Source organism: Thalia democratica, chromosome 4 (genome assembly GCF_965202585.1).
Source record: "Thalia democratica chromosome 4, ktThaDemo2.hap1.1, whole genome shotgun sequence".
NCBI lineage: Eukaryota > Metazoa > Chordata > Thaliacea > Salpida > Salpidae > Thalia > Thalia democratica.
The window spans coordinates 29538712-29559626 of record NC_139168.1 but is presented as its reverse complement, the minus strand read 5'-3'; the positions used below and the strand labels follow the sequence as shown (position 1 = coordinate 29559626).

The 20915-nt window shown below is 27.7% G+C and overlaps 2 protein-coding genes across 2 annotated transcripts; both read right to left on the bottom strand.

Moving 5' to 3' along the window:
- Window positions 1-11321: 11321 nt before the first annotated feature.
- LOC145835199 (ubiquitin-conjugating enzyme E2 A-like) lies at window positions 11322-13095 on the bottom strand. Its single transcript, XM_082942764.1, has 4 exons — window positions 12832-13095; window positions 12314-12513; window positions 11884-11972; window positions 11322-11700 (listed from the first exon to the last, which is right to left on the bottom strand). Exons 1-4 carry the CDS (start codon window positions 12873-12875, stop codon window positions 11551-11553), a joined length of 483 nt encoding a protein of 160 aa, XP_082798890.1. The 5' UTR covers window positions 12876-13095; the 3' UTR covers window positions 11322-11550.
- Window positions 13096-16174: 3079 nt separating this feature from the next.
- On the bottom strand, window positions 16175-19826 carry LOC145835055 (ubiquitin-conjugating enzyme E2 A-like). The gene is made up of 4 exons (XM_082942595.1): window positions 19742-19826; window positions 19158-19354; window positions 18091-18179; window positions 16175-17225 (listed from the first exon to the last, which is right to left on the bottom strand). Exons 1-4 carry the CDS (start codon window positions 19783-19785, stop codon window positions 17025-17027), a joined length of 531 nt encoding a protein of 176 aa, XP_082798721.1. The 5' UTR covers window positions 19786-19826; the 3' UTR covers window positions 16175-17024.
- Window positions 19827-20915: the final 1089 nt, after the last annotated feature.

Genomic DNA, 20915 nt, shown 5'->3' with positions numbered 1-20915 from the left:
ATATAAAAATATTTGTTATAATGCAAACTGTACACTACCAATAAATTCTTAAATTAAAGTAAGTAGGCGATGTACGACCTGCTTGGAAAATATAGCCTATAACCTATTTTTATTTTTAATATAACTTGGAGTTGGACTATAAAAAAGCAACTAGGACAATTTTTGCTACCAGTATTTTTAAGTTGTGCACTTAGCTTAATATTTTATTCTACCCTTATTAAAATATTCCGATCTAGGAAGTACAAATATTAAATGTAGCCATGCTTTAGTAAGCTTTGAATCTTCTTTTAACCCAATTTCATTTTTTTATGTCAACTTATTATACAATTAATAGTTTATTAGCTAGATTGAAATAAGGGGTCGGAAAACTGCGACCTGCAGGCAACATGCGATGAAAGTACGACCCACGAGCATTTTTTTAATTCAAATGCGATGCGGTCCATGAAATGTACTAGTTGCGGCCCGCGAATAAAGCGTTTTGAATTTTACAATAGGTATTGTGAGGTTACAATTATCAGTTATAAAATATTATGTTTACAGATCTAAAACAGTTTTTGTTTCGTTTTGAATGTAAAGTACAACTTTTAATTGAATGTTGAAGACGAGTCTTAAATTTAATTGTAATAAGAGTAATAAATAATGTTAGTACTTAATCTAAACACAGTTTCAGTTGTTTACTTAAACAGTATTTTAATCTGCTGACTCTTATACAATTTTCTATGCTTTATTCTAAGCTTAAGTTTAAGTGTATGCTAATCAAGTATAGTTTTCAGTTAAGTTACTATTGTGGTTTTTCAATTAAATTACTAAAGTGATTTTTTAAATATCTCTACATTTCCATTGAAGACTGAGCTTCAAAAAACTCTTATTTGTTTATCTAACAAACAGAAAATTAATTATCACTTAAACTTTAGGTATCAAAAAAATTTTTTACACTTTAGAAGTTATCAATCTTAAAAGTTTTATCTTTTTTTACTTACTATTAATTTAAAGTACTACAGCATACACATATTGAAAAATCTTATTGATCTAATTATGATTTTCAACTAGATTTATATTATTTATATTTAAAGAAGTAATTTTTTAGGTGCTTTTTACATTTTTTATGCTATCATGTCTCTTACTGATGATGAGTCCTACTACTTCCTTGGGTATGCTAACAAAAAGGTGAAAGAAGAGTTTAAATCTTTTTTCAGGCAATTTTCAACCTTACAAGCAGCTCTTGGAAGTCTTATGTATTTGGGCGAATATCTTTACAATGAGTACACATTCATGGACAATGATGTCAAGTACAAGTTGAGGGCTAAAGCCTCAAATCTAGACAACCTTGAGAAGTTAAATGAAGTATTGCTGGAGTGGCACAGTTTTGTCGAGAGCAGTAATTACAAATCTATGGGCTGCGTTATTGAGAAGATCCTAATGGTTAGAAAACAGATAATTAAAAAGCGTTTCTATCAGACTTGTGAAGTTATTGAAAAATCTAAAAAACTTGCCGAAATTTCTCAAAATCATGTTATGTTTGACAACGATGGTAGTCTTCAAAGTAGTGCAAAACCATCTCCAAAGCAAGACCATGATGATAATATTTCCGAAAAGGATGGTAGTGTTCCAGTTGTGCAGTCTTCTGACCCTGCTCCAGCATCAAAAGATGAGTTTTCGCCCTCTGCTGACTTCCAAAATTACAAGTCTGTTTGGCCAGTTGAAGAATCTGAGCACTTTGGTTCAAATTCTTCTACGGAAGATATTCGTGCCTCATTTGATGGCTCCAAGGGTGAAATGTTGGATGAAAAAGCAGATAAACCGAAAGATAAGGAAGCCTTGACCGTAGATGAAGTTGTCCCGGCTGATGAGAGTGACAAATTTATCAAAAATACTTCTGTGCTGAGAAATTCTGAAGTCCTAGATAGTAGAAATGCCACTTCTAACTGCGCAGAGGTGCTTGATGATTCTGATGTTCAGCCAAGTCAGCAATTGGAACATTATCGACTTGAAAATGATGCAGCAGTAGGTAAGAATGATGTGACATCTGCAGAGTCAAACACCGGGCACGTTCCAAAAAAGCTCACAGTGCCACCTGGTGAGATGAAGTGTCCAAAAAGAGTGAAGTGTCCAAAAAGAGCTGAGAAAGTCAATGTTTGTGAAGAGAGTGACAGTTAGGGCACGATTATTGACATTTCCAGTGATTCCGAAGCTTCAAGTGATTATGATGACAACTATTAGTAGGATGTTTACCATCTGTTGTTATATGTGAGTTCATAGTTTGATGCCTTTTTTTTATTTACTAAGAGTTATTTCGTTCAATGTGTAAGTTTTTGACATTTTGTTTCTCGTGCACTATTTTGTGTTATTTATCGCAAGCAATAAATAAGTTATAAAACCAAAATCTGTCATCTTTGTTGTGCTACTAAAGTATACAGTTGAATTTTAAGATAATCGGTTGAAGTACTTAAATTGCAATTAATAAACTTTAATTTATTATAACCTTAACTAAATACTAAAAACACTTTGTAGTTGACAAAGTTTAAACAGTAAAGAAAATATACTTTAATACATGGTACTTCTCAAATACATATTATATTAGATATTAAACTATTTGAAAAGTTATAGGTTTACGATACGCAAATAAAACTAGAAGTATTTAATTTAATTCTGGCTTTTCAACAAAGAGAAGAAGGCAAAACGTCACTAAGAATATTTTATTGACAGTCATTTTGTTACTTCTCATGAAAAAGATGTATAAAGAACTAAAGATCTCGTTTAAGTAGAATAAACAAATAAAACATTAGTTATTATTAGTGTTTAATTCTTTTCCTTAATCACAAGTTGTGAAATATTGTTGTCATCTTAAAGTAAACAATTTTAAAATGATACAAAGAAAAATAGGTGATTAGCAAAAATGCACAGATAAAAACAATGTATTTTGTTATATTGTTTTATGCATAATATTAATTTTTATTACTATTAGGTATTTAACGAACTTAATTTAGTTTTTCACAGTAAAATGTTTCTGTAGAAACATAAATGACAAACTTTGAATTTAACATTATTAAATATTTTCTTTAAAAAAAATTATAATGTACAAGTTCATAGAATTAACAACTATTTACTGTAAAACACCGTTTGGAAGAATTCTTCATCTTTATTAATTCGCTTTGCAGTGAATTCGACTATTGACTAGACAACTTATAACTCACTAGATAACATTCGTTTTATATCTATATGTTTTGGATTTAAATAAACATTTCGGAATTAAAAAATTTTATTACTTAAAAATAAAATAATACTGAAAATTTATTGTGTGCAATTTAGGTAAGTTTACGTTAAATTAATAATACACAGTCCGCTGATGAACAAAAAGTGAAAGTTTTTATAACAAGAAAGCAGTTAAAAATTAAAAACTTATAATTTTGTTTAATTTTTTTTAATTTTCTTATAAAAATAGTGTATGTAGTTTTGAACATGTACTTTGAATATACTTTGTATAAATTCGCCTGAAAATAATTCATAATTAATAACAACACTTATTTTGTTGAACATAAATGTTTGTTGCGGCTTACAGTTGTTGGAAATAAAAACAATTTAAATCATATGTAGAAATTTCTTTGTAAAAGTTTCCTAGACTAGGTTTAAATTAGTATCATTTTAAAATTTCGTTGCTACTAGTAAATCTATTATTTTTATATCTGAAGCAAGAAATCAATAGTTATAGAAAAGTATTCTGTTAAAGTATTTTATACGAAGTAAAAAGAGTCTGGTTGTTAACTTAATAGGAGACTTAACCGTATAAATGCTTCTACACTTGTACATACAAACTGAATAATAAATAGTTTTGCATATAAATTTTTACAACAAAAAGATAAATAAATAGTGGTATTTTGGCTTTAAAGTAAAAATAATTTAATTAAAATCTTTTTTATTATGTATTAAACCTTACTAACTTATTTTACTTTAAGTCCAAAATGTCACTACTTATAATATTTTTGTTTTAAACAAAAGCTAATGTAACTTTCTGCGTTACTTTGCATATTCAATCCTGGATCAAAAAGCAAAGATATACGGCAGTTGCAAAGAACTGTGGCTGATCAAACTTTTTTTTAACCGTATTTCGTTTTAAGTGCAAACTTACGCGGCAGGTTGTGGAAAGAAATTAAACGATAGTATCACATCGATAAAGTACGCATGATAGACCAAGGCAAAAAGTGCATAACTTCTACATATGAGACAAATTTCAAACCAAATAATAAAGAGATTATCATATTTTAAATAAAGACACAGTCGCTACTTGTTTGTTTTAAAGTTGATAGTTTCTTTTTTCAAACAATAGTTTTCCCATTTTCGCATAATTAAGTTAAGATCATCTTTGTTAATTTAACTTCAATCGTTTAGAAAAGTGTTATGAAGTTTAACCTCACTTATTTTCGAGACTTAATGACATCTATTAAAGTGCGTACCTCATTGATGATTCTTATATGTATATAAATAGAAAATAATGTGCTAAAATTTTTCACAGAGCCCACTTGAGGGACTTTTAAATAATTTATTTAGAAAAGTCGATTTCATAAAAATCAGAACATACGTTTCATAAAAACAAAGATTGTTTTCAGTCTTCAGCTGGTACGATTTTGAAATAAATAGCACTTTTGGCAAACAGTTTTTCTTTATTGACTTTTCTAAATAAATATAAATATACATATCGAGTTAAGTAAAATAAATACTTACCTTTTTATAACTAATTCTACTATTAACTTTATGAAAGACTTAACTTGAAGCAATTAATTTTCTTAGTTCTTAATAATTTAAACTTAACAGCATTTTAATATAACAGAAAGTTATAACTATCTATTTAAACATTTCGTAAGCGTTTTTGTTCACATAAAACTGTAATAAAGCATTTTATGAATATAACTTTGATAAGCTTAGTTTCATTTAATAGTTAAATTAAATATTTTTGTGTAAATAAAGTTATTAAGTTCTATATTTAGTTGTTATCAAAAAGATGAACAGTTAAAATGAAAAATGCGGAAGTTACTGATAACATGTAAAGTTTATAGAATTTCTTTTTTTTCTTGTAAGAAAGCAAATATACTATTTGAAGTTGTTTATCAGCCTTTTTGAACTGCTTTTTTGTTATATTTATTTTTAGCTTTAGATAATTATTTACAGTAGCATAAGTTGATAGTTACAGAACATAGTTATTTTTGTGTTAAAAACACAGTTTTTAAATGTTACAACCTTGTCTACTTTTTAGAAGCTAAACAAGTTAGTTTGATACGGTTTTTATTTTAGAAACTATTTTTGTTTGACATTTAAATATCATTGTTTTAATTAATTTGAAGTTTTGGTTATTTCAATTTAACAGAGAAATAAATAAACATTTGAGTGTGTTTTATGTCTGTTAGCATTGTTTTTATTTTAAAGCTAATTTTTGAGGTCTACTTACATATTTACAGCAGTAAAATTTTCAGTTTCAAATAAAGTGGTAAAAAATTTATTTGTAGCTGCATGGTTTTCAACAGTTATAATATTTTTTTTAGAAATTATAAAAAGTTAGCAGACCAGAGTTGATAATTTTAGACAATGTTTAATTTAAGACATGAATACAACATAATACTGTTAGTTTATTATTAAATTGTGTTGTAATTTCTTTAGTTTTTATTGTTTTATTTTTACTAGTTAATTTTTTAAATATTAAAATTATATTTCAACTAAAAACAGTAAATTTAAGTCTATGACTTGGTGACTAAAACGTCGTTTTGTACACCAGATTTTTTGACCATATTTTTAAAAATTTCCTTTTATTTTAATATATACTATTTGTTTTTTTAAATAAAATTTTCTGTCAGTTGTTTACTTTTTACAAATAATCATATAATCATTTTTAAGAGTTTTTAATTAAAAGCTTTTTGCTATATAAGGTAGCTGTCTGTGTTTTGCTGCAATTCATACATAGTTGTTAAACTTTAACACAAACACAGTGTGTTTACATAAGTATTTTTTCTAAAGTAAACATAGTGAAATAAAAAGAAAAACTGCTAACTTGTTTGTGTGATTTTTCTACAGAAAAGGCAGTTTTTTCAGTTTAGTTTAGAATACCGTATTTAAAACTGTAAACTACTAGATTTTAACTAATTTAGTTTCGTATATATTCGTCATTTAGTTTTTTATTTTGAAATTTATTACTGCATGTAAAAATTTTATTTTTAGGTATTATTAGTTTTTTAGAATTTTAAATTTGAAAGGTTATTAAAAGTTTTAATATCTAAAAGTAAAAATTGTCTTAATTATAATTAAGTTTAACCATCGCAGACAACCATCTTTATAAATTTTGTTTTCCACGTCAATATTATCAATAATCTTTTAAAACAATGTATAGAAGCTGAATTTTATTTTCAATAAATTCTTTTTTTTACCATTTTTTCTTAACATCAACCTCTAGGTTTTTGTGTATTAATTGAAATTAGGTTAAACCTAAAACTTCTATATCTTTTACTGTAGATAGAAATATTTACATAATGTTTTCAAAAAAAAATTTACATTTTTTTTGAAAATGTAAAGTTTTAATTTTTTTTTTATTTGCAAAAAACTGAATAAATATTGAAAATAATTGGAAGATCTCTACTTCATACTGTACTAAATAGAGTGATTTTAGTTTTCTTATCAGTCAAAAATTACTATTATATAACTAAAATGTTTTTTTAAACAAGATTTTTTTTATTATTTTAGGTTACAAAACTTTTATCAAAAGTTATATTTTTTGCTATGTGGTTTTTTATAATTAAATTTTAATGCTTAAATCAATATTATAAATTTGTCACTTTATACATTTAATTTGCTGTTTTAAAATTTGTTAAAATTTAAAAGAGATTATTTATTTCGAGTAATTCTACTCAAAATTCTATAATTTATCATTAAATGTATAGCTGCTTATACCTAAAATTCTAGTGATAAACTTTAAATGCTCAAATTTAGCTTAATATTATATTTATCAAAGCATACAATAACAACTGTTTTTTGTGTAAAATATTAGGTTCACATACTTATATTTTTAATTATATTGAACATTTTTGTATATAATCTTTTAACTGTAAAAAATATTTTTGAAGTAAGCTAGAAAAAACTTAAAAAACACAATGTTAAAATTATATATTATAATAAATAAACACTGTTAAATGTATTTAGCTTTAAAATATATCAAAACTTGAAATGCCAGCAAAAAAACGGGTAACTATTAAAAAACCAAACCGTTCAAATAATGCTCAAACTAATCAAGTTAAGAAAAGAAAAAAAGATAATAAACAGAAAAGTACCATTTTTAAAACCCTCTGCAACTTTTTTCTCGTAGGTTTTTTTACTTGCACCGCCCTGACATCCTTTATCTTGTTATTGGGATACTACAGAAGCCCAATCGTTCCAAAAGAAATAAAAGGCCTGAAAACAGTTGAATTGGAAGGACGGTATGCAGTCAACGATTTGCTTACGCTTAAAAACAGGTTACTTTATGTTGATGAACAAACAAAACATTTGTTTGTTTTTTTGTTTAAAACAACATAAATCTAATGAAAATTTCGTTTATAAACTGAAACGTAAATGCTATAAAACTTTTTTAAAAGCATCCGCCTGGAGGGGCCAGAGTGCATAGTGGAGGACAGAAACATGAACATTTACACGGGACTCGGCAACGGGGACATTGTGAAGATCCGCCCGAGCGAAAACGGAACTGTGGGAGGAGGGAGAGTGGAAGTTATTTTTCGTTCCGAGTTCAAAGACGCGGCCAAGACCGTTGCCGATGCCAAACACGGAAGACCTCTGGGTGAGTTCATTTGACCTTTAGGTTGAGTTCGTATGACCTTAAGCTACTTTTAAATTTGCGAAAAAATGTACATGCGTTACTTTTAATAAATACCTAAGTAGACACTATTCAAATTTATAAGTTTTTAAGAACCTAAACTTATATTACAACAGTTTTTTTTTTCATGAGTTACTTCTACTTACTGTTTGCTTTTTATTCTTATTTTAATATAAACCAATAATTTTCGCTGTATTTTAAAAGTTAATGTAAAACATTTGTAGGGTAACAAAAGTAAACTTTAAAATATATTTTTACACTTTTTTTGACAAAAACAAAAAAAAAGGCATGAGAATAATAAAGGACACCCTGTACGTCATGGACGCCATATACGGGATGTACAGGATCGACCTGAGCACGAGAGAGGCGAGGCTGGTCGTCGGAATCGATCAGGCGGAACCGAACCTCTCCTTCCCCGACGACCTGGACGTGACGTCAGACGGGGAGGTGGTTTTTTTCACCGACGCCACCGCCAAGTACAACCTGAACAACTTCATGCTGTCCGTTCTTGAAGGTTTTTTTGCGTAAACTTATTTTGTATATATAAATATTATGTAAAATGATAACTAACAGTTTTTTTGGTAATTGCATTTAGTTCAGTGAAATAAATTGAGTAATAAAAGCACACAAAAATATTTTGACGCTCTGTAACACAGCTTTGAAATTTATTTAAGCTTTTTGTATGTTTACTTACAGACTCTTAAACAAAACAAAAAAGTTTAAATCATTTATGTTGTTAAATAGAACATACGGTTTATTATTTTACAAATGAAATTGATACAAAGATATTGCATCGCACTAAAATATGTAGGGTCTTGTACGGGCAGGCTGGTTAAATAACTTGGCTTACACTTTTAAGTACTTGTAACGCAAAATTTTAAAGCTATGTGATAAACTCTGGACTACTGATATGAACTATCTTGCTTGAAAATGATTTGTTTTTAATAAAGTATTAAAAGATTAAGAATAACCAATGCAAAAAACTGTAGGATCCTGCACGGGCAGGTTGTTCAAGTACACGGTGAAAACGAAGGAGCTGCAGCTGATGCGAGACGAGATGTGCTTTTGCAACGGAGTTCAGTTGAGCTCGGGTGAAAATTTGCTGGCAGTAGCTGAGACGATGACCAGAAGGTTCATGCTTGTCGACACTGAAAATTTTCAAGTGACAAAAACCTTTCACTTGCCAGGTAACTTGATTTCAAGTAGTTCTTTGAGCTTAAACCATCTAAAATTTCACAAACAAATATTTCTAATTGAAATGTAAACTAATAAAACTTTTTAAGATAACAAAGTTAAATGGCTTATTCTATTATATAAAAACTAAATGACGCAATGGTGGTCTTAAAATATTGAAACTCTAAACAAACATACAAAGTTTTTAAAGTAAGTATGGACTGAAAAACTGTTTGAAATGTATAACAAAATGAAAAATACTATCACTCAAAAGAAGTAACATAACTAAACAGCAAAATTTAAATAAACTTTTTTATTCATAAATTTGATGTGTTTTTTAGCTCATCCAGACAATATCAGAATGAATAAAGACGGCAATTTTCTTATTGCAACCAACTCGCCACCCAACAAAGTCAACGACTTCATGGCAAGTCGACCCTGGCTCGCTCGAGTTCTAGCTGGCATTTTTCCATACGACTTTATAAAGTAAATGAGATTTTAGTACTTTGAAATTATTATGTCATACTAAAGTAATAACTGTTTTAGAAACTAATTATTTATAAAATGTCTAGTTTGGCATTAAAGTAATCAAGTAGACTTGAATGATTTTTTTATTAAGTTGGTAAATTTTTATAGAAACTTAGCAATCTTAAACACAGTTTAGTTACTCAAAAGTTATATAAAAAGTGTATTTTTATTAATGTATAACGTGCTTGTGTGTTTAAATTTACCACTTTTATTAATTTTTTAGGCTTTAGCATCAAAACTTTTAGTAACCGAAACCCCAAATAAAACTTTTTAACAATATTTCTTCATTACATCAAACAGAAACTCAGTTGACGCCCGACACTCGATCATAGTGGAAGTTACGCAAGAGGGGAATTTAGTCCGAGCGTACCACGATTCGCAAGGTCACGTGATCACGGGCGCCGCTCATTGCAGCCAGTTGTCGGACGGGAGGCTAGCGATTGGTTCGTTTTTCGACAGCAAACTGTCCATTGTTGGCGTAAACTGATTTAATTGAAAGGCAGTTTATTATTTTTGTGAACTTTTTTCATGTGTTTTTTTTTGAGTACTTCAAACAGTTTTTTTTGGAGATTATACTTTAGTTAAATAACAACAAAAACAAAAGTGTAATATTTTGAAAATTACTCACTCACTGAATTTTTTTTTCGTTAAATTAAATTTTTAATCAAAACTTTCAACAACTTGTTTTGTATTGTATTGCAAGTTTCTAAAAGAGCCATTATTTTGTTTATTGTTTGAAAAACAAAATGTTTTTTATAAACTTTTGCTATTATTTACCTACTAATATGTTATTAATTGGAAATATTTTTATTGATAATGTGAAAACAGCTTATATAGTTTAGTAGTTTTAACCAAACTAAAAAAAAATTACACTGAAGTCTATTTTTTTATAGAAGTATTCATATTTTTAATAAGTAATAAAATTAAAAAGTAATTACTATCAAAATCTTTACAAAATGTTTTTATTACCTATTCAGAATTTTTATGACTTTGTTTACCAACAAACATAAATTAATTAAAACAGTTAATTTCTTAGAAAAAACGCTTTTACTGTAAGCTATTGTGCACAAACCTTTTTCTTGTTATGTTGTACTTGTACACAGTTTTTGAAAGTTTTGGGGATCTTACAATCAACTAAGTTTAAAAGTTAAATTTATTTTTGCAAAGCAAAGTAGCTTGAAATTTTTCTTATTGTGCCAGTGTTATCCGCAAAACAACTTTTATAAAATGTTGTTGGTAAACACTAATTATCACAGATTAAACATTAGCAGCTTTAGAAAATTATTTTTACCCTATATATAAATTGTCTAACTGCTAACTTAAAGTAATACTATATAAGTAAGTAATATAAGAAAATAAATGAAACTTTTTTTTAGTACATGTTACTGTTTAACCATTTCAATAAATTTAGCATATATGAAACTTCAAAATCTACGTTTAAGAGTGGATAATTAAAATTTAAATAACATCACATGTAGTTAAATAATTTTCAAACATGAAATATTTACAAATTTAGTTTAAGAATTATTGTTACTTACATTAAACAAATTCAGCATTAGAAATATTGAAGCTTACAATTTTTTTTTAGCACAGTTAAAAAAGTAACAGTTTATATAAGGTAACAAACTTAAAATAATGAAAAACAAGTAGTAAGTTTTTAATTGGAATCAAGCCAACATGTCTTTAAACCTTTAAAAACAATACAACTTAAAAACAAGCAAATATGAACAAATATTTTAACAATAAAAAACTATAAATTTCACTGTGACTCTACTAATCATTGTGATCTTAATAGTACAAAAAATATATACAGAAACTAAAGTTGAATGCAAAGTATAAAGTTCAAATTAGTGTCAGCAGCAATGCATAGCTTTTAAATAAATCAAAGATATCAGTTACAATAACTCTTTTGTAAACATTTGAACCAAATTAGTTCGCTACAAAACATTTAGGAAGTCGGTTATGGCTTTTTAACAAACAAAGAAAATGTTTTTTTATATTATTTAATCCAAATCCAAATCATCATCCAAATCGTCCCAACTCTTCTCAACAATGTGTTTTATCTTCTTCTTGTATTCCCGCCTGTTAGTGGAGTACAGGTTGGCGGCAACTGCGTTTGCCGGACTGTTTGGATTCGGCTCGTCCAACAGCGACTGCAAGCGGTAACATTTTATATTAATGATAATGATAGTACAACTTACAAATTTTTAAAGTTTAAAAAAAATCCCACAAATAGTATACTGTGAAAATAAGTTGTTTTATTAGTATTTTGCGTTTTTTAAGTAAAATTTATTAGTTTTCGAACATTTTTTTAACCAAGTATGCAAACAACCGACCTGAATTGATGTTAGAATGGATGAAACGTCGTAAGATGGACTCCAGCGATTTTGTAAAATATCAAGGCAGATACTTCCGTCGGCATACACTGTACATATTTACTAGTTTAATTAATACACTCAAAGCAACCAACAATTGTTTAGTTCTATTAGTGCACAGATAACTAATAAAACAAGTATATATATATATGTAGTAAACAAGACACATACCTGATAAAAACAACACTGTGCACATTATTTTGCCCAGTTAAAAAAAGCACACCTTTTTAAACATGTGAAATATTTGATTTAATAAAACGTAAGTTGGAAAAGTAATGTCACAAAGTTAAAAAATATATACTTTAAGTAACTTTTTAAAAAGCTAACTTAAAAAAACATAGATTAAAAGTTCACGAGATGCAAAAGCGATGAAAACATTTACGAAACTAACCGTTAGGATGAAACATTTCCGAGACAAAGGTCACTTTCGGCGGCTTGTTTGGATAACTGTCGTTGAACACCATTTTCAGCTTGAAAGTGCCGTCTTCGAACGGCGTGTCTGAAGGTCCGAATATAATGGCGTTCCAAACCATTATGTTGCTGTCGTTTGCCGGGGAAGCGCTTATTCCTGCCGGTGGGTCGTTTTCAATTCTGATGCAAGGTTTGATAACAACTGATGTTGTAACTACTTTTAGATAAAACTAGTTTTTTTTTCTAATACTTTTTAGAGAACATTTTAATTTTTAACGGTCATTTTCAATTTTAATTTTTTTGCAATTTTTAAAAGCCAACTAATTTTAAAACTGCTTTTAATTTTAGCCTCATATTATTCTACTAAAAATTAAAAAAAAATAGAATTTTTTGGTATCAATAAAAATGATCTTTAAAGAAACAGAATATTTTATCAGCTGCTTTTTTATGTTGAAAATTATAGCAGTGTTTTGTTCAAAACAATAAAATGAATCTAACGTTTTAAAGTCCCTCATAAGCCTTCTACTTGCCACTGAATCCATTATTTGATGAACACTTTAGAAGTAGATTGAATATTAATAAACACCTGTAGAACTAAAAAACATTTTTATATACGTTTATTCTATACTACTTTATTTAAAACTTTTATATGTAATATAAATAAAAGTTATGTTTTTTAAATGTTTCAAATTAGAGTTTAGGCGGTTTTGAATTTTAATAACGTGTATCTAACGAAACAACGTGTAAACAAAACAATTCAAAATTGGGCATTAAACAAGATTTTTTTTACTTATTCTATAAGTTTTATATAATAAATAACTAAAGATTACCATTGAAATAAAAACTGTACTAAACTTAGTCTTATATTGGTCAGTTAGTCAAAAATATACTATTTTACTATACTACTATCGGTTCTTTTTTTGAACTCAATTACTCATTTGGTAAAATTTTTATTTTTAGATTTAAGTATATTATCAGTACTGTAGTTTTGATGAAATTTTTCCTTTTGAGTAACTCTTAACTTAAAATTATTGATGAGTAGAAAAATTGAATCAGGAGCTGGCAAACTGAGACCCACCGCGGGTCGAATGTGGCCTGCGACGAACAAGCCTCAGTTTGCTATGTACTTTTTACCTTGAAACGTACTTCTTTAAATTGATGTTAACTTACAAAAAGTTTTTGTTATAAACACTTCTTGCTAATCCCTTACCATCGTAGTTACCATCGCTTCATCACGTTTTTGATTCATGAAAATATTTTTTTATTAAGCTGCGGCTGACTTAGCGGAAGACTTTTTTCCTATGCAGTGCTGCCATGAGCAAACTTGTTTTTTGATTGAACCGTTACATTTCCAAGGCTTGTGACTCTGATTTGGAACATCTTCGGTTTATTTTATGCTTCGCCATATAAATTTATAACACATCATATTGAAACTAGACTTTAGTCTTAATAGGTTTAGACAGATTTAACTATTTTAAGGATGGTAGAAGTTCTCATAGTTGTTAAAAAAAATATAGATAATTCTTATGATCAGGCAAACAGTTGAGTTTTAATGACATTCTAAATTTATTGGAAATGTAAGTTATACTTTTACTTCACAATTAACAGCATATGATTTGGAAGATTTCAGTTTTTAAGTTTGTATGGAGCTTAACAACTAAAAATGTCTTAAATGTTTTAGTTTTACTTTTAGCTCTTTTAGTTCTTTGTTGTTTACAAAATTTTATCAACAAAATTTGAATATAAAATGACTTTTAGTAAAAACACTTTAAAAACGCACCAAGTGGTACAAAGAGAAAAGTCAAGCCATAAAGTAACTTTGAATTTTTTTAGAGAAAAGCAACCAATTTTTTTTTTCGGAAAAAACGTTTTTTGTACAACTTAACAACTAAAAACAGTTATTAACCAATTCGTACTTAATCAAATAGGAGATAAGTTTTGACCACAAGTTTGCTGGGCCACATATTGAGGTCCGGGTTTTGTTTTAATGGGAACTCGGGAGCTGTTCATAAGAAAATCAAATTAAGACTTTTAGTAGCTCAAGTGGTCAAAATTAGTTCTTAAGTTTTTTATTGAACGGCAAACAAAAACCGGATTAGAGTGTGGCGTCAACTTTTCCGTCGTTTTTTTACCCCTTTTTGAAAGATTATTACCAAATTTACCCCCATTATACATAATAGTATTTAATTTTAGGAAAAATAATATATGTTATGAACTTTAAGCTTATTAAATCTGAAAAATACTAAAATTCAAAGAAATTATTTAACTTTAAAAACTTGCAATTAAATATTAACATATAAATTAAAATAACAATTAAAAAAGTTGATTTACATAAATTGTAATAAATAAAATTTACCCCCTAAAACAAGGTAATTTACCTCCAGGGGTAAATTTACCCCAGTTTGAGAATCGCTGCTTTAGTGTCTTAAAATAAGATCGTCAACTGTCTAGACGAATTAAGGTTAAAAAACGAACGTTTTACAACAGCAAAATTTTATGCTATTTTGTTTAAAACAGTACTGCTCAGGAAATAAAAAGAGTAAGGAGAAAATAGTTTTTTTATATATAAATTTTCTTACAAGTTCAATTTGCAGTCAAACTAGTTATTTTCACTTAATTGTTTTATAACAGTCTTATTTTTTAAGAACTTAAATGTAGTTTGAAAATTTCAAGGAATTTCATTGAAATTTGTAAAAATTTTAATAAGCGTTATTAAAAGTGTGCACTTTAGACTTTTATTTATGTAAAATTTGTATAATTTTATATAAGTTTTATTATAATTTGTTTTAAATTATAGCTTAATCTCTTCTTTTTTGTAAATTCTTCATAATTTAAATAATAAATGCATAAAATATACAATAAAGACGTGAAATTTAAATTTCACTATAATTAATACGGTACTAAATGCAGCTTTTAAAAGTTTTAGATCAACATTAGAAAGCTATTTTAATGCTAGAATTTTTATGTCAAGTTGCAATGCTTAAGCTATAATTCAGCTTACTATTACAAGTTTTATAATACGTCATTCTAAGCAATGACATAAGCCTGCTATAAATTATTTGTCATATTCAACTTATATTTTTTTAGTGTTTAAAAGTGAGCTGCGTAGTTTTTAAATTTACTTTCATTAAATCTTAAGAGAAAATGCTCTAATACGTAATTAGTGTATACAATAATAAAGCTTACGCAATATAGCTGATCGAAAGTACACACATTTATATTAAAAATGAAATAAACATATCTATATTATTTTTCACTGTTTAAAGGCAGTATACGAAAATAAATAATTTAATGTTTATTTCTCTGCAAAGTATTAAAATTGCTGTTCACAAAGTTAGATAAAGTTTTTAATTAAAACATAAAAATTTCAAATCAAACGCTCTTTTAGTTACTTTTCAGCTGTTCAATTAAAATTTACTATTGTTAATAAAGTTTGAAATATAAAAAAAATTACTGTTATTTCTCATAAAATAAATAAAGCTTTACTTGTTCTTTCTGTTTCAAATTTTTTTCGATAAAAAATTTAACGACCTGTTTAAAATAATCTATACTTTACTTGCACTAACGCACTTACTTGCCAACACAATTTCTACGCTTTACTTTTTCACAAATAACGTTCTTTTCTGGTGCAGTTCAAATGATTAGTCATGTGAGAAAGTTTAGTCACAAACTTGCTAAGAATGACGAGCTTTTGCACTCACTTTGTTGAAACAAATGGTCTTTTGCACACCATTTGAAAGCACGCTCAGCGCAAATGGTGCAACGCGTGACACACAAATGGTTGTTGCGTTTCAAATGATATTCGAAGTATCTCACCGTTAATATAAAAACTAACTGTAAAAGCATTTTTTTAAGTGTTTATTATATGTTAACCATGCTCGAAAAAAAAAATAAAAGTGTAGAAAAAATATATCTATTAAGCAGTGGTAAATATTTTATACTTTAGAATTCAAAAATAAAACTTTTAACTTCGTAAATTATTAACAAGGAACTTAAATGCGTGAAGTTTTTAACTTTAAGTTTTTCAAAATACGCTTTTTTAATGAAGCAGACAAAATAATAAAATAGTCGTTACTGAAAACTTGACAACACTATGTTGCGGTAAATGAAACAATTAAACATAAAAGTAAAGCTATATTTGTTCGTGGATAGACAAATTTTATTTCAAAGTATACCAGGTACTTTTTCATTTTAGTTGAGCAAAATGTTGAATATCATATCCAATTGAAAACTAATAAGGAAAAAATGAAAAAACAAGCAAGAAAATAAATTCAATAAAAACAAATTTGCATCACATATGTTTGCAGTGAGCTATAATCACCTGTTTAGTTCTTTTTTTAATACTTTTTCTTTGTAATCAGTAGATTTCTTGAATCAACTCAAGCAATTTGTAGGGTAAAAAAAACGTTATTCATACTTTTTTTTTAACACGTGAAATGAGAAAGTTTTATGCTTAAGTTATATTTCAAAAAAACTTTTCAAAACAGTTTACAATCGTAATAAAGGTAATAAATTTTCACCGCTTTGCAACCGAAACTAAAGCTATTAAATTCGAACAGGCATCTACTATAATAACATAGCGAAAAAAATTAAAAAGAAGAAATCTACAAACTCAAGCATAGTCCGAAAAAAAAACTTGGATCCTTTTAATTCGAAACCTTGAGTCGCCCCTGAATTTTCGCTCCTTCCGGCTACGAAGCCTCTTCTTGCGTTTCTTCCTGACCTTCCTCCGTCGTGTCTCGCTTCTCCTCCTCCTCCTCGTCTTCCGGTTGCTCCCACGACTGCTCGACGATCTGCATGATCTTCTTGTTGTACTCCCTGCGGTTGTCCGTGTACAGTATCGCCGCGCAGTTGTTCGCCGGGCTGTTCGGGTTCGGCTCGTCCAACAGCGACTGCAAGCGGTTGAAAGTTGACAAGTTGAAAAAGCGCAGCGTGGTTGTGTTTTTAAATTAGTTATTTAAAACCTGATTTTTTGATTGAGAATAATACAAGGTAGAATGTTAAATGCAGAAGAGTTATGTAGTTCTCAAAAAAAAACTTTTTAACTTTTTTTTTCAAGTGAGTTTATGCATTAGTGCAAATAAAAGTTATTGAAAACTTTAATTAAATATTCATGTGAAAACACGCCTAGAATGTGATAAAAGACTGATACATATTACAGATTTTAACTTGATTTGGTACTGTTGAATTAGATTAAAAGTTACAAGTTAGTTGAAAATAATAAGCAAAACGCAGACGGTTTTTTGCTTACTACAGCAGAGAAACTTTTACGGAGGCGTTTGAGTAAAGTAAAAACGCAAACAACAACAACAACGAATGGTTTAAACAGTTTTGAACTTTTTATTTTACACAATTTGTTTTTTAAATTAGTGCACTAAAAATAAATTATTTGCACACGAATAACTATACGTGTGAAAAAACCCTATACAATAACTTAAGTAGCTGTTATAAAACAATTATAATAAATTCAACTTAAATAGGTTTTACAAAGAAGTAATTTATGCTTTTTTTGTTTGCATGCTATAAAAAGGAAGTAGATAAAGTTGGTCAAACATACTTTATTAAGAAATAGTTGTAAGTAAATCATAGTATATACAAAAATGAGGGAGGCTTATGCTACGGTTTAAAAAATCATTACAAAACATTATATTTGTAAAAAAAAGGAAGTGAATTTTGCATATTGAAAACCTCTTTGTAAAAAGACGCTTACAAAAAAAAATTAATACCATACTCAAAAAATCATGCACTAAAACAGACCTGTATGGATGTTAAAATGGATGAGACGTCGTAGGTTGGGCTCCAGCGGCTTTGTAAAATGTCAAGGCAGATGCTCCCATCCGCGTACACTGTAAAACAGCGAATGTTTTATTTAGATACTTTAATATGTATATGAGTTAACGATTTAATATGGACTCATATTACATTACTACTATGTGCTGTCTATAAGCATTAAAAAGTGTAATACTTCTAAAACTTGATAAGATTTTAAAAGCATTAAACATAAAAGCATAAAACATTAAACATAAAAGCATAAAACATACTATTAAAAGCAAGTAGAACTTGTAATACATTTTTTTTAGTTATAAAAATAAACTTGTGAACTGTTAATAAAAATATATTTAAGCAAACTTAAAATAAACTTTTTTTTTTCAAGTTTTATTTATACTTATATTTCAAATAAATATACATTGTGAAATCCTTACTTTGTAGTACTACTTTAATAAGTCAAATTTAAATTTTAAGTAGCATATTTGACAAGTAGTGTTTTACCATGAATAATTTAAAAGATTAATAATGTAGACTTGAGTAAAGGCACTGACAGATTATATTTATTAAATTGAAGTTTGACAAAAACAAACATTTTAACTAAGTTTACACTTAAACAGCTAACAAGCTTATACTTGCAGACAATTATAAACATTCAGTTGCTGCAATCTACAAATGTATAACAACCCTTTGAAACTGTAAAATTCAAGATAAAAACAGCGTAAAAAAGCAAACACTAAGCAGCCCAAAAAAAAACTTAAAAGAATATTAAAACAGAAGAGTGTAAACAAAAACAATTAATTTATCCTAAAATAATTAAGTTATCCAAAAACTTTGTTTAATAACTGTAAGTAAAATCAAATGTTTACATATAACTTTTTCAAAAATATTGAGTATTAAAATAACTTCATTGAAAATGATTATCTAATGAGGAAATACATTTACGCAATGAAGTTATTATAACACTCAATATTTTTGAAAATTTTTAACATGTAAACATTTGATTTTACACTAAAACAAAAATTTTACAACAAAAAACACAATCGCATCCATCTAACCGTTAGGATGGAACATCTCGGAGGTGAACTTGACCATGGGCGGCTTGTTGGGGTAGTCCTCGCTGAACACCAGCTTCAGCTTGAACGTGCCGTCCTCGAACGGCGTGTCCTCCGGTCCGAATATGATGGCGTTCCACACCATTATGTTGTTGCTGATCGGGGCGCCGCTGATCCCTGCTGGCGGGTCGTCCGTGATGCTGAAATTAAAATGAATATTTTTTTTAAGAAACATTGTGTTGTTATACTGCTGACTATGTAAATATCATTAAAAAACGTTCATAGCACAAAAAATGATACACACTACATTGTCTTGTAATTTTATCTTTGCTTATAGTAAATTTAGTGCTTTATTGTTGTAAGTTGTAAATAAAATTGATAAAAATTTAATTTTATATCAACTTAATTTAAGTTATCTATTTGTTATTAACTTAAAAAGCTGTAACTACTTGCTTTATTGCAGCTTGGTTAAACAATCAAAAAAAATTGGGAGTTTTTAAATAAAAGAGTCATCTCAGCTTTGTTTGTAATGTTTTTAAAGATTTAGTGGACTAATAGATATACTTTATGAAAAAAAGTCAACTTACGTTTTGAAGTCTCTCATGAGTCTTTTTCTAGCACTTGATGTCATTTTTTTGAATATGTTATTACAGTTATTTTATATGGAAATCTGTGATAGCATTTTTTCAATTAACAAGTTTATAAGGTTTAAACAAAACACACAGCACTTGGTATGAATTAAGTGTTTTTTTAATTCCTTAATTGTATCAATGTTGTGATATTAAAGCTCAAGTATAAACTTTAAAGGTCTTATTTAAAAATATTGAAACCAATTAATCAACTTATTCTGTATTTGTTATTCACCTCAAATGAGAATTATAATAAAATTTTATGAACTAATAGAATACTAATAAAAAAATAATAACTAAGGATATTTTTTAAATTTAAGTTAATATTGATGGTATATTAAAAACCTGGGTAAATAATATTTAAGGGCATAGGGGGGGGTAAACACCCTTTTTTGGTTTTTGATCTTTTTTTATATAGTTTTTACTAAGCTACAAGATGCTTTTTACAGATTTAAAAAATTCAAAATATATTTTGAGATATAGACGAGCCAACAATAGGTTCCTTATGGGAGGTGCAAACTAAAACGGCAAATAACTAGAATACACTAAAAATCTATCTCCTCCTACGTTTTTTGAGATAACTACCTCAAATTTTAAGGAAATGTTCCTTGCAGTATTTAGAAAATTCTGTCGGAACAGAATTTAAAAAAATTAAAAAATAAAAAATTTATAACAAAAAAACAAAAACTGTTTTTTTTTTGTTTATTTTTTATATAAAATTTTTATTTTTAATTTTTTTCAAAATTCCTTCTGACAGAATTTTCTAAATCTATCAAAGAACATTTTCTGAAAGTTTGAGGTAGTTAACTCAAAAAACGTAGGAGAAGATAGATTTTTAGTAAAATAGTCTATTTTTGCCGTTTTAGTTTGCGCCTCCCATAAGGAACCTATTGTTGAATTTTTTAAATCTGTAAAAAGCATCTTGTAGCTTAGTAAAAACTATATAAAATGAGATCAAAAACCAAAAAAGGGTGTTTACCCCCCCCCCCCCCCCTATGCCCTTAAACCACTAAAAATTGTAAGTTTCTACAAAACTTGTTTTTTTGTCAATTGAAAGTACGTTCATAAGTACATTTATCTAATTTTGTGTAAAACTTATAAAAAATAACTCTCACTAAAAATTGTTTTAAAT